Here is a 14,600-nt window from a genome sequence, read left to right as displayed (position 1 = left end):
AAAGGATCTGCAGGAAGGTTAGAGTCTCAAATCTGATCCTCAGGATCTTTTGAGGAGCGTTTGTTTCCAGAAGCTTTACTTTCACTGTTCCTCAGCGGAGGAATGATCTTCACAAGCCTCCAGAACATCTCACATCTTCTGAGGAGCCTTTATTTCTTCAGCTCTCCATCACTGCATTATATGTTTGGAGCATTTCAGTCTCATCTTATTATTACTGGAGATATAGAGCCACGGCTGATATTTAGATCATTGTATGTCAGTATCTGCTGCACTGTCACAAGCAGCACATCACAAGCAGCAGAATTACATCATATAAATATCAGCATCTGCACCAATCTCATACTTCTGCTCTCTGAATAAAAAAGAGCCTCATATTCTCAAAACATAACCGCATATGCAAACAATTGTTTTCTAAAGGTTCAGTTAAGACTATTAAGTCAGGCTTTACAGGGTTTTTGGGGGTTGAGTTTATCACAAATGTGACAATGACGCAGTGTGTTTATGCAGACGTGTCTGAGCGTTCTCCTCTCTTTCTGCGTCGGGCGTCTCGAACGAATCTCCTTCCAGATCAGCCAGTTTAATGTAGCCCTTACTGCCCGATCGCTCCAATCTGGGACAGCTGAACCTGCGCGAGCTCTCGTCCAAACACCTGTCGCCCGAATCCGTCAGCACACTCAGAGACAGGTGCGACCCCGCGACCTGCACCATGTTGAGCTTTGAATCCTGGGAAAGCGACATCCGCGTCCTTGAGACCTCCGCTTTGGTTTCCACCGCTGCGCCGCAACTCTTCCGCCGCGCCAGCTCGTTCTCCTGCATGTCGCAGTTGTTGAGTTTGATGACGGGGAGCGTGAAGGCCTCCTCGGCTCCGTGATATATGCTAGAAATCGTGTCGGTGAACGACTGGCGCTTCGCAAACACACTGTATCTTCTCGTGCACAATGTGTGTCTGTAGTTTCGCGGAGACGTGGGTTTATCGCTCTTCGATTGCATGATGAGGCCGTTGAACGGGACGCAGTCTTTGGCGCGCAAACTGTGAATGTCGATGACCGTGGAGTAAATGTCTCGCAGGTTGATTATTTTGGTTTTCTTATCGCGGTCCTCGTGGAGAACCGCGTTGGCACAGATGAACAGGAAAATCCCGATGCCCATCACTAACGGTCCGAAGACTTTGAGGTCATCCGAGTATAAGTAACCAGCAAACAGGCTTTTGAAGAAGCCAGATGAGGTGTTCGCGCCGTCCAGCTCGTTTGACTTCACTAACTCGTTATTGCTTGTGAGGTTCTCCTCTTTTATTCGTCGCATGAATTTCTCGTTGTTTGCTCTGGGCCAGTATCCCAGTACGGTTATGGCGACGCCGATCATCAGGATTAAAAGCCCCAGCGCCGCCACCAGCCCAGAGACGGAGCACAGCTTCACTTTGCCCTTCACCACCACCACGTCGTTCTTGCGCTTCTTCGTGGCTTTCCTCTTCTTCTTGTTCTCCGCGCGGTTCTTGGTTCGCAGCGAGTCCTGGCGCCGGGAAATCCTCAGCAGCCCGCCGGTAGCGATCATCCTGCCTATTGGTTCACGGGGCTGTCAATCATTCTGTGGGCGGGACAGAAAGAAGAACTCGTCTAGAATCCAAGCCTACAAGAAAAATCACAAATGAGATCAAAAATGATTTTCCACTACAGATAACACTGATTAAGATACATTTACTTCAATTACTTTGGGTTTTTTTTTCAGAACAATTTATCAAAAGGAAGTAAGTTCATTGTTAAAAAAGGAAAACAAATATATACAGTGGGGCAAAAAAGTATTTAGTCAGCCACCAATTGTGCAAGTTCTCCCACTTAAAAAGATGAGAGAGGCCTGTAATTTTCATCATAGGTATACCTCAACTATGAGAGACAAAATGAGAAAAAAAATCCAGAAAATCACATTGTAGGATTTTTAAAGAATTAATTGGTAAATTCCTCGGTAAAATAAGTATTTGGTCACCTACAAACAAGCAAGATTTCTGGCTCTCACAGACCTGTAACTTCTTCTTTAAGAGGCTCCTCTGTCCTCCACTCGTTACCTGTATTAATGGCATCTGTTTGAACTCGTTATCAGTATAAAAGACACCTGTCCACAACCTCAAACAGGCACACTCCAAACTCCACCATGGCCAAGACCAAAGAGCTGTCAAAGGACACCAGAAACAAAATTGTAGACCTGCACCAGGCTGGGAAGACTGAATCTGCAATAGGTAAGCAGCTTGGTGTGAATAAATCAACTGTGGGAGCAATTATTAGAAAATGGAAGACATGCAAGACCACTGATAATCTCCCTCGATCTGGGGCTCCACGCAAGATCTCACCCCGTGGGGTCAAAATGATCACAAGAACTGTGAGCAAAAATCCCAGAACCACACGGGGGGATCTAGTGAATGACCTGCAGAGAGCTGGGACCAAAGTAACAAAGGCTACATCAGTAACACACTGCGCTGCCAGGGACTCAAATCCTGCAGTGCCAGATGTGTCCCCCTGCTTAAGCCAGTACATGTCCAGGCCCGTTTGAAGTTTGCTAGAGAGCATTTGGATGATCTAGAAGAGGATTGGGAGAATGTCATATGGTCAGATGAAACCAAAATAGAACTTTTTGGTAAAAACTCAACTTGTCGTGTTTGGAGGAGAAAGAATGCTGAGTTGCATCCAAAGAACACCATACCTACTGTGAAGCATGGGGGTGGAAACATCATGCTTTGGGGCTGTTTTTCTGCAAAGGGACCAGGATGACTGATCCGTGTAAACGAAAGAATGAATGGGGCCATGTATCGTGAGATTTTGAGTGAAAACTTCCTTCCATCAGCAAGGGCATTGAAGATGAAACGTGGTTGGGTCTTTCAGCATGTCAATGATCCCAAACACACCGCCCGGGCAACGAAGTAGTGGCTTCGTAAGAAGCATTTCAAGGTCCTGGAGTGGCCTAGCCAGTCTCCAGATCTCAACCCCATAGAAAATCTTTGGAGGGAGTTGAAAATCCAAAACATTACTGCTCTAGAGGAGATCTGCATGGAGGAATGGGCCAAAATACCAGCAACAGTGTGTGAAAACCTTGTGAAGACTTACAGAAAACGTTTGACCTCTGCCATTGCCAACAAAGGGTATATAACAAATTATTGAGATTACATTTTGTTATTGACCAAATACTTATTTTCCACCATAATTTGCAAATAAATTCTTTAAAAATCCTACAATGTGATTTTCTGGATTTTTTTTCTCATTTTGTCTCTCATAGTTGAGGTATACCTATGATGAAAATTACAGGCCTCTCTCATCTTTTTAAGTGGGAGAACTTGCACAATTGGTGGCTGACTAAATACTTTTTTGCCCCACTGTATATATATAAGAAAAAATGAAGTTAATTCAAAGACAAAACCAGATGATTTTTCTGACCCCACTGACTTTTTTTTTAATGCATTTTCATTTATGACTTTTAACTAAAAGTCATTGTGCATCTCAAGTAAATGTATCTTAATCAGTGTTACTTTAGTATCATTGATATACAATATTTTTATTAATATTTAGAATTAGATTTGATTTAATTCTAGTTTGTTTTAGTAATTTTGTGGTGTGTTTTTGTCATTTCTATTATTGTTTAACATATTTAGTTTTAGTTATTTTAGTACTTCAACTTAAACTGAACAAGAACAAGACAAAATAAGGTGACTTTTTTCGTTTGTTTACATTTTATTTATTTCAGTTATTGTGTTATTTTATTTAAAGTAATCAAAATGTTTAAGGTTTTGTTTTAGACTCAGTTAACTATAATAACTCTGCTCTTGAATTAAGAATCTTTAGATGTTTGTACTAGAAAACAGGACAAAAATACTAAGCAAGAAAATCACTTTTGCAGTGTTAATATTTCAGCAGTGAGATAAAGTGTGATGAAAAAGACCCCAGTATTCTCACATGTGTCTCAAACTGTGCTCACATTTGCCAAAACACAAAAGTCTGCAATATGAACTCAATCAGTTCTCATTATATGATATGAGCTGCTTTCCACATTCATTTTATGGTCCTGTATTCTTACCGGATGAAAACTAGTGACTCATATCAGTTGTAATTAATATTACTTTTTCAAGAGAAACTTCTGAGACAAAGATGAACATAAAAACTGAACTGAAACATACTTGAGATTTAAAAGAGCAACCTCTGAGAAGTAACATCTTCTTGCAAAAGAGCCAGCACAGCTTTTCATTATTTTTGCTCAACACGTTGTTTTTTTAATTACGATCTTTTATTAACACTGCATCTGTTTTTAAGGACACATGCAGTTATTCTCATTTGTTTGTCATATTTAGTCAATGATCATCAATGCCTGAGGCGGATCTCATTGGATTTCATCTGTTTCTCTCTTGTATATCAGCTGATAGCATTACCAGCAGCCGCACTCTAAAAAAAATTCATCCCATTTCAATTAAACATCATCTGTAAATTCTCAGATTTCACATGCACCGCTTCACGAACCCGCTTACACATTCCAATCAAATAATCAATTACAGAGGCAGATGACATCGCCTAATTGCACTGACTAATGTATAATTCACCTTTGCCAGCAGGATTTCAATTTGCCTAATCCCTCAGAATTATGCGTGCCGTACAGTGATGTTTGCACGAATAATTCATGGCGTGAAAGTCTTCAGTAAAACCGTCATGACACATGGCCGGTGGAAATGTCAGCGTCTACGAATGAGAGACGTGAGACAGACCCCCTTCAGAGAACGTCAATGAGGGCCGACGGGGATCGTGACGCTTCACAGACGCTTTCAACATCTCCATACTGAAGCAAAATGACAATAATTAACAACAGCCTGTGGGAAATTAAACCAAATCAGCCACATTAAATATGGAGAACTACATTATAAAACTGCAAAATGCATGTTAAATATATCTAGATATGAGGATATAGGATATATATCATCAGGGGATGAGGAGATACCCCCTGACAATGTAAAGCGCTTTGAGTGCCCAGAAAAGCGCTATATAAATGTAATGAATTATTATTATTATTATTATTATTATTATTATTATCTAGAGATCAGAATTATGCCAGTTGAGTGCCCAGAAAAGCGCTATATAAATGTAATGAATTATTATTATTATTATTATTATTATTATTATTATTATCTAGAGATCAGAATTATGCCAGATTAAAGGAAAATACACAGAACACCAAATCAACTGCATAGCGACGCCCTGGTAACCAACAGAACATTTCAACAACCATATACAGTAGCAACAATCAGAACACCTTAGCAGCTGCATAGCAACACCCTAGCAACCACCCAGAACGTCCCAACAGCCATATACAGTAGCAACACTCAGAACACCTTAGCAGCTGCATAGCAACACTCTAGCAACTACCCAGAACATCCCAACAGCCATATACAGTAGCAACACTCACAACACCAAGCCAACTGCATAGCAACGCCCTAGCAACCACCCAGAACCTCCCAAAAACAACACTCAGAACGCCAAGCCAACTGCATAGCAATGCACTCGCAACCACCAGAACATCCCAGCAGCCACAGGCACACTTTTAAAACCTGTAGATAGAACATCTCAACAACCATATACAGTAGCAATACTCAGAGCACCTTAGCAACTGCACAGCAACACCCTGGCAACTGCCCAGAACATCCAAGCATCCACATCAACACTCAAAAAACCTTACCAACCGCATAGCAATGCCCTGGCAACCACCTATAACACCCAAGCACCAGCATAGCGACGTGTTTAAACCCACTCAGAAAATCATAGCAACCACCCGGTGTATCCTAGCAACAGCATAGCAACACCCTTGCATCATGGCAGTGAGTTTTGCATGGACACACATTACTGTCAGGAATTCAAAGTGACATGAATCATAAACTCTCTGCAGCTGAAGTACTCTCCAGCAGCCACATGCACCGCATCTGTGGATTTACGTCCTGGACTGAGGAAAAACAAACCCAAGGCTTGTCTTAAAATAATGAAAAGGTTGAATACATCGATCAGCAAACAGTCATGAAACTGGCATCTGATCTGTCTCCGCGTGTCCTGATCTCCGTCTCATCCTGCCTGCGCTCGTCTCAGAACAGTAAGCACACACTCCCACACGCTCCACCCAACCCACCATACCGCCGATCCATACGGCTTTAATGCCAACGCCAAACAAACCAAACAATCCCACAACCCTGTTATGAGGCCAGGCATTTTTAGATGTTCTTCACTTCCCCTCCCACCGTCTGAGCTCAAAGAAAACGTCAAGCATCTCAGACTTCAACACATTCGACATGCACTTAAAGATGTGCGGATATAGTTCACACAACCTTACTCCACCACAGGAACCGTTCAGATCAAAAACAGCTCATGAGGACGAGGAAATCATGACAGAACTTGGATTTTTGGCTCATCTTTTCTGCTGCACAGTGAAGGGTAGAAAAGTGCATTGCTGATTACAGATTACATGATTAAAACTGTAGTTAGAAACATAATCTAGGTTCGTTTAGGTAATGTATCCTGACTGCTTTTTGGATTACTTGTTTTAAACGTACCATTAAATGCACCATATTAATAACAAAAAAGCAAAGACAAAAATGGTACAGCATGGACATTTTCGGAAAGTAAACTTTAAAAAAAGGAACAAAAAAAGCGTGAATAATATGCAATCATGTAATCCATAAATAGTAACTGTAATCTGATTACAAGCATTGTATAATAATGTAATATAATCTAATTATGAGTACTCAATTTTATTAATTGTTTTGGACTCTGATTACATAATCCAGCACTGGTGGTGAAGCACCAAAATCCCAGATTACTGACGGACCAATAATACACTAATAATCCTATCTGGCTCTTAATTTGCAGCTCATTTATCACTTACACTCTGCTGCACAGTGAAGGGTAGAAAAGTGCATTGCTGATTACAGATTACATGATTAAAACTGTTGTTAGAAACATAATCTAGGTTCGTTTAGGTAATGTATCCTGACTGCTTTTTGGATTACTTGTTTTAAACGTACCATTAAATGCACCATATTAATAACAAAAAAGCAAAGACAAAAATGGTACAGCATGGACATTTTCGGAAAGTAAACTTTAAAAAAAGGAACAAAAAAAGCGTGAATAATATGCAATCATGTAATCCATAAATAGTAACTGTAATCTGATCCAGCACTGGTGGTGAAGCACCAAAATCCCAGATTACTGACGGACCAATAATACACTAATAATCCTATCTGGCTCTTAATTGGCAGCTCATTTATCACTTACACATCACCTGTTCGTCTAGTATGTGCTGACCTGTGTTAACGCCCAGCTTTAAGGTCACCTTGAGAGATTTTCATTTTTCTTCAGCTGAGCTTGACAATATTAAACTTTACAATGCGTACTCATGCCATTTACTGTAATTATGTCAAGAGGACGTAGATCTTTCGGATCAGTTAATGGTTCAAAATGTTCCTATTCAGCTCAGTGTTCACTTTGCTTTGCAAAACTGCTGAAATGAGATTGTAAGGTATTTACATGAATCGGTCTTTCTAATGTTTTGGAAGAGATTCAGCTAAAAGAGTAAATCATGCATGTGCACAAAGATGAAAAGCAACATGTGCAAAACGTCAAAATTAGGTCTGAAAAATTGTAACAGGACTCTATGAGTTCACAATGCAACAATGAAATAGTATGTCAATAATTCTGTCAATATGAAGCAATGTAACAATCACATGCATCACTTTAGACATTATCATTTCCATTTGGACGCGATTATTTCCTCTCAGACCGCGACATTAGGATGATTTAACAAGTGTTTGACTGAAGTCAAAGGAAGGTTTGGTTGTACTCACCGAAACTGTGTTTGTCCATCAGACAGAGCTCTTCTCCATCACTCTCTCTCGTCCGTGTGTGTGGATCTCTGTCATCTTCTCCAGCTCTGATGCTGCTGCTGAGACTGGGATCTGAAGAGAGCAGCACCTCTTCATCAAGATCGCGTTCATTGTGTGGCCCCGCCCATCGGCCAGAGCAGCGGGTCGCGTACTGCGTACTACTCCCTGCATACTGCATACTGTAGAACAAGAGCTCACTCCCTGCATACTACATACGGTAGAACAAGAGCTCACTCACTGCATACTGCATACTGTAGAACAAGAGCTCACTCACTGCATACTGCATACTGTAGAACAAGAGCTCACTCACTGCATACTGCATACTGTAGAACAAGAGCTCACTCCCTGCATACTACATACGGTAGAACAAGAGCTCACTCACTGCATACTGCATACTGTAGAACAAGAGCTCACTCCCTGCATACTGCATACTGTAGAACAAGAGCTCACTCCCTGCGTACTGCATACTGTAGAACAAGAGCTCACTCCCTGCGTACTGCATACTGTAGAACAAGAGCTCACTCCCTGCGTACTGCATACTGTAGAACAAGAGCTCACTCCCTGCGTACTGCATACTGTAGAACAAGAGCTCACTCCCTGCGTACTGCATACTGTAGAACAAGAGCTCACTCACTGCATACTGCATACTGTAGAACAAGAGCTCACTCCCTGCATACTGCATACTGTAGAACAAGAGCTCACTCCCTGCATACTGCATACTGTAGAACAAGAGCTCGACACTTGACCTCGCTACGTTGCTTGTGTCATTCGAGTGGCGTCTAGTTATCATCTCAAAAATAAAAAAAAATATATTAGGAAAAATAAATTTTATATCAAAATGTGTGAATGATCAAATAATAATAGCAATGTTAAAAATGATGTTCATTACTCACACTGGAAATGTGGCATATATGGCAAATATATCATATCATGATTTTTTTTCAGGCAGGATCACCGTCCACAAAGTTGCAGGTTACTGAATTAAACTAATTTCTCTGTTTAAAAGATATAGCCCTAGTAACAAATAATAACCACCAGAACATCCCAGCAACCATATATAGTATCAATACTCAAAAAAACCTTAGCAACCGCACGGCAACACCCTGGCAACTACCCACAACATCCCAGCAACAAAATACAGAATCAACATTTAGAACACCTTAGCAACCACACGGCAACACCCTGGCAACCACCCAGAACAACCATATAGCAACATTCAGAAAACCTTAGCATCCACACGGCAGCACCCTGGCAACTACCCACAACATCCCAGCAACAAAATACAGAATCAACATTTAGAACACCTTAGCAACCACACGGCAACACCCTGGCAACCACCCAGAACAACCATATAGCAACATTCAGAAAACCTTAGCATCCACACGGCAGCACCCTGGCAACTACCCACAACATCCCAGCAACAAAATACAGAATCAAGATTCAGAACACCTTAGCAACTGCATGGCAACACCCTGTTGTTTTTTTTGAACGAATCGTTTGAGTGAATGATTCAATGACTCGTTCATAAAGACTTCTTAAATGAATCAGAGTGTTTGAGTGAATCGTTTGAGTGAATGATTCAATGACTCGTTCATAAAGACTTCTTAAATGAATCAGAGTGTTTGAGTGAATCGTTTGAGTGAATGATTCAATGACTCGTTCATTAAGACTTCAGTGGTTAGTTTCTGAATGACTCCTCCTACCGGTGTATCGATGTAATCCATATAATCTTTATTTGAAGCTCAAATTGCTTTCAAAAGATGATTTACCCAGTTTTGATCTTTATCTGACTCGATTCGATTATCTGTGTGATTCATCGTGTCGAAGGTTAATAGATACACTGTAACTGAATCCCTGTCATTTAGGAATAATGTTTTAATTTGAGGACTGGAATGTGATTCTAAACTTGTTGAATAGTTCAGTTTGACCAAGCTGGCTTTATTTACACTGACTCTGGAAAGTCCAGACTCTCCAGTGTTGCAGTGCGTCGGGAATTGCATAACTGAGTCACCTGTCACAGTGAATGTCTTCAGTTCAGGAAAACCAGGCCTGTGCTTTTGAATAAATATTTAAAATAAGTTTTACGATGACTGAATCCCTCAGAACACTCTCCGGAGAGATTGAGAGAGCATCTGTAACGGGACGTCCCACATCACAAACTGGACGTGTCTCTGTCTCTGTCTCTGCTCATCAGCGTATATTTCGTGTCCCTGTCTTTTTCTGATTTCTCTGTGACCTTCATCAGACGCTGCTGCTGCTGCCAAAGCAATTAATGATGCAGTAACGAGCCAAGAGACAGAGGAGCAGCTGAACGCAGGCTGCACTGAAAACAAACACATCCCGGGCATTTCAACAGAAAGCCAATGTAAACATGCTACAGGAAAAAAGACTTGTTCAATTACATGTCTGGCATTCGTTTTATATACATATATTCATATATTTCTCCTAGACAGCTGTGCAAATAGAGACTTTTTCTCCTCTAAAGTGTTATTTTAGTATGAGATACTATTTTAGTTTTTATTAATTGTTTGAGTTAGTTATTTGTTTTTATGTTTTCCAATTTAATTTTAATTTTAGTTAAAGTTTTGGAATTTTGTCCTTTTTTTAAAAAAAAATTGTTTTTATGGTTTTTATTATTTTCCTTTTAGCTTTTATTTCCCTTTTAATTTTTATGCATTTATTAAATTACATTTTGTTTTTATGTTTTTAATTTTAAATTTTTATTTTAGTTGAAGTTTTAGTCATTTTTGTTTTTACATGTCTATATAGTTTTTATGAATTGTTATTTCAGTATAAGTTTTGACCATATACTGTGAAAAATTATATTATATTATATTAGACTATTCATGTTTTTAAATACTGTATTTAAAAACATATTTTTCAGGAGTAAAAATAACCACATTACATTATATTTTAAGGTAAGAAACAGTAAAATTATGTTTATTTAAATAGCTTAATTTCTTATCATTTAGAATATTAGTTAAGTACATTGAAGGCATTTGCACTATTTTTATATTATTATGTTATTTTTATATTACATTATCATGCATGTTTCCCTGATAGAGTCTGTGTGTAAATCTGCGTATGTGGGGAACACTGCCACTGCTCATGGATAAACTTTGATTCGTTTTGATTAATCATATGTGTTTCTGTATCATTATTTTGTTTATCATCAGATTTATTTAACTCCATTATGTCGGAATATTAATGTAGATCAGATACAGATGTATGAAGTTATGAAGTTCATAATATACAGGCACCAAAATGTCATCCTGTCAAACCTGAAATGCTTTTCAAGAGCTTTTTTAGCAGAGCTGCCAGTTTTTCACCATAAATTTAACCAGATATTTTTACACTTTTGCTGCATCTGAAGTGAATCCCAAAACCAAACACATGTACCAACCCATACAGCAAATAAATAAATAAATACAAATAAATGAATAAATAAATAAATAAATATGAATAAATTAATTAATAAATACAAATAAATAAATAAATACAAATAAATAAATTAAATAATTAATTAATAAATACAAATAAATGAATGAATAAATAAATTAATAAATACAAATAAATAAATACAAATAAATGAATGAATAAATAAATACGAATAAATTAATGAATAATTTAATTAATAAATACAAATAAATAAATAAATACAAATAAATGAGTAAATAAATAAAAAAATTAATTAATTAATAAATACAAATAAATGAATGAATAAATTAATAAATAAATACAAATAAATAAATACAAATAAATGAATAAATAAATAAATACAAATAGATGAATGAATAAATGAATAAATACACAAATAAATAAATACAAATAAATACATACAAATAAATGAATAAATAAATACAAATAAATGAATGAATAACTGAATAAATAAATACAAATAAATGAATAAATAAATAAATAAATACAAATGAATGAATAAATAAATACAAATGAATGAATGAATAAATAAATAAATAAATAAATAAATAAATAAATAAATAAATAAATAAATAAATAAATAAATAAATAAATAAATAAATAAATAAATAAATAAATAAATAAATAAATAAATAAATAAATAAATAAATAAATAAATAAATAAATAAATAAATAAATAAATAAATAAATAAATAAATAAATAAATAAATAAATAAATAAATAAATAAATAAATAAATAAATAAATAAATAAATAAATAAATAAATAAATAAATAAAATAAAATAAAATAAAATAAAATCTGGCCAAAATATATTTTCAAATATATGCCAAATAGATGTTGTAAACAGTGAAGTGCAATGAAATATATTTTTGAAATTAAAAAATATATTTAGTTTCGACCATTATATACCAAAACATATTTAACAATGTATTTCAGGGGCAATAAAATACATTTACACTTTTACAATATTTAGGATAAATGCAAATATGGATTGAATGGCCTACTAAAGATCAAAACTAGATATTTATGTATATTATTTCTTTTTGGAACGATATAAAATATGTTCCTCGCTGATCTTTCTTCAGATGTGACATGAGAAATGTAGTTTCTTGGACTCAGATATAAGGACAGCAAAATATATTTTTAAATGCGTTCATTTATATTCTTAAAATATATTTTTTAATATATACAAAAATATATCATTTGGATATTTGTTGTTGTATTAGTATTATTAATTATTATAATTGTATTGTTTTGCCGTATGGGAAACCTCAGCACAGTATAGTAATCCTCATAAAGCTGTGTGTGTGAATCTCAGGAAAGTCTAGACTGTGGAAATCAGGTCTGGGTCCCCGATGCGTTTGGTGTGATGCTTCAGCTGTTCCTCTTAATTAAGTTCACATATCCATTAGATGTCATTATTGTTGTGCATCTGGGGCGGTGTGGGATCAGCTGGTGATCTTCTAGCACATTATGAACGCTTCTGTGTACTTTATCTGCTCAGATGTGAATAATTGAACTGCTTCTGTATCACTCAGGTCCCCCTTCGCCTTCAGAATGATCGATACTAGTCACGTGACGCAGCATTAATGACGAATCACATGACGGTGACTGACTGTAATTGAACACACACATGTGCGCGTATATTTCTGTGGATTTGGGTGGGTCTGTAATGAAGGATGGATGGTGTGGAGAGCAGAAGTTCCCCGTGTGATCCATTTCTTTCATTTCACAAGTCTTAAGCCCCGTTCACAGCAAGAACGATAACGATAACGATATTATGTTCTGACAGCCAATCAGAATCCATCCTGCTGTCACGAGCTCGAGAATTTAAAGCGGCAGACGCACGTGCGCTTAGAATATCGTTATCGTTATCGTTATCGTTATCGTTCTTGGTGTGTTTTTAATTTTGCTGCATTGGAAAATAAATACAAACATGTCTGGCATTTATTTTATTTCAAGAAATTAAGCCCATAGAAGGAACAATAAACAAATAAATAACAAACACAATAAATAAATAAAATATTTAATATCTGTTTATCTTATCAATGTCAGAGTAAACAAATGAATACGTCTTATTTTAGATACTATTACAGTTTTTATTAATTGTTTTAATTAATTTGTATTTTATATTTTCCATTTAGTTTAGTTTGTTATTTTTTTTTAATTCGTTTTTGTTTATATAGTTTTTGTTAATTGCTTGAATTAAGTTTTATTTTTATATGTTGCATTTTTGTTTTAATTTTAGATGTTTTATTAATTTGTTGTTTTTGTCATTTTTATGATTTATATTTTAATGTCTGTATAGTTTTTACTGATTGTTTGAATTAGTTTTTATTTTTAGAATTTATGTTTTAATTTTGGTTTTAGTTGAAGTTTTAATAATTTTATTTTTGTCATTTTTATTAGTTTTTGTGTTTTTAATGTCCATATATTAATTGTTTGAATTATGAATTGTTTTTATTTTTAGATTTTATGTTTTCATTTTAATTTTAGTTATTTTGTTGTGTGCTTGTATCATATTTATTATTATTTTTTTGTATGTGTATATAGTTTTTATTCATTTTTATTTCAGTTTTAGTTATGTTAGTACATCAAGTTAAACTACATGATAATGAAAATGTAAATGAAAAAGTGAAATCTGAAAAAAGTTTTTTTTTGACTAATTTATATTAGCTAATTAATTTATTTGAACTATTATATATATATATATATATATGTATATATATATATATATATATATATATATAAATTTATATGAACTGTTAATTATTTAAACATATACATTTATTATAAAAACATTTCTAATATGAAATAAATGTGACATATAATCAGATAGTGGTTCAGTGTGAGTCCAGACTCTCATCATGTGTCTCATGAGGATCAGTTCTTCTGCATCACTGCTGTGTGTCTCTCAGCTCTTCACTGATCCGGCTGTAATGTTCCCATCATCAGTCTGGATCCACGCACCATCGTCTCAGTGTGAATCTGAGCAGCTGTCGTATCTGGCAAATCTCAGCGCAGCATCAGCATCATCATCTCCTGCATCCAGAGCTCCTTTTCCATCAATTAAACAGATTTAAATAGAGTTCAGCCACTCTTAATTATTTACCTGTTCTGCATCTGTGTGAAGACTATATTTAGAGTTTCTAGGACACAAGAATGAGCTGAATGAACACACACACACACTCACACTCACACTCACACTCACACTCACACTCACACTCACACTCACACTCAGACACTCACACACACACACACACACACACA

At 36.1% G+C, this 14,600-nt stretch overlaps 1 protein-coding gene across 3 annotated transcripts; it reads right to left on the bottom strand.

Moving 5' to 3' along the window:
* Positions 1–332: 332 nt before the first annotated feature.
* On the bottom strand, positions 333–7,935 carry LOC107549800 (uncharacterized). 3 transcript variants are annotated; one of them, XM_016230974.1, is made up of 2 exons: positions 7,853–7,935; positions 333–1,626 (listed from the first exon to the last, which is right to left on the bottom strand). In XM_016230974.1, exon 2 carries the CDS (start codon positions 1,549–1,551, stop codon positions 472–474), a length of 1,080 nt encoding a protein of 359 aa, XP_016086460.1. In that variant the 5' UTR covers positions 1,552–1,626; positions 7,853–7,935; the 3' UTR covers positions 333–471. The 3 variants fall into 3 exon arrangements, with proteins under 3 accessions (XP_016086460.1, XP_016086462.1, XP_016086461.1); XM_016230976.1 differs by having other exon boundaries at positions 333–1,584; XM_016230975.1 differs by lacking the exon at positions 7,853–7,935 and adding an exon at positions 2,015–2,040.
* Between the last annotated feature and the right edge of the window lie 6,665 nt (positions 7,936–14,600).

The sequence above is a fragment of the Sinocyclocheilus grahami genome, unplaced genomic scaffold (assembly GCF_001515645.1).
Source record: "Sinocyclocheilus grahami isolate Dianchi unplaced genomic scaffold, SAMN03320097.WGS_v1.1 scaffold381.1, whole genome shotgun sequence".
Classification (NCBI taxonomy): Eukaryota; Metazoa; Chordata; class Actinopteri; order Cypriniformes; family Cyprinidae; genus Sinocyclocheilus; species Sinocyclocheilus grahami.
Note: the sequence above shows the minus strand (reverse complement) of the source record. Positions and strands in the feature narration are given on the sequence as shown.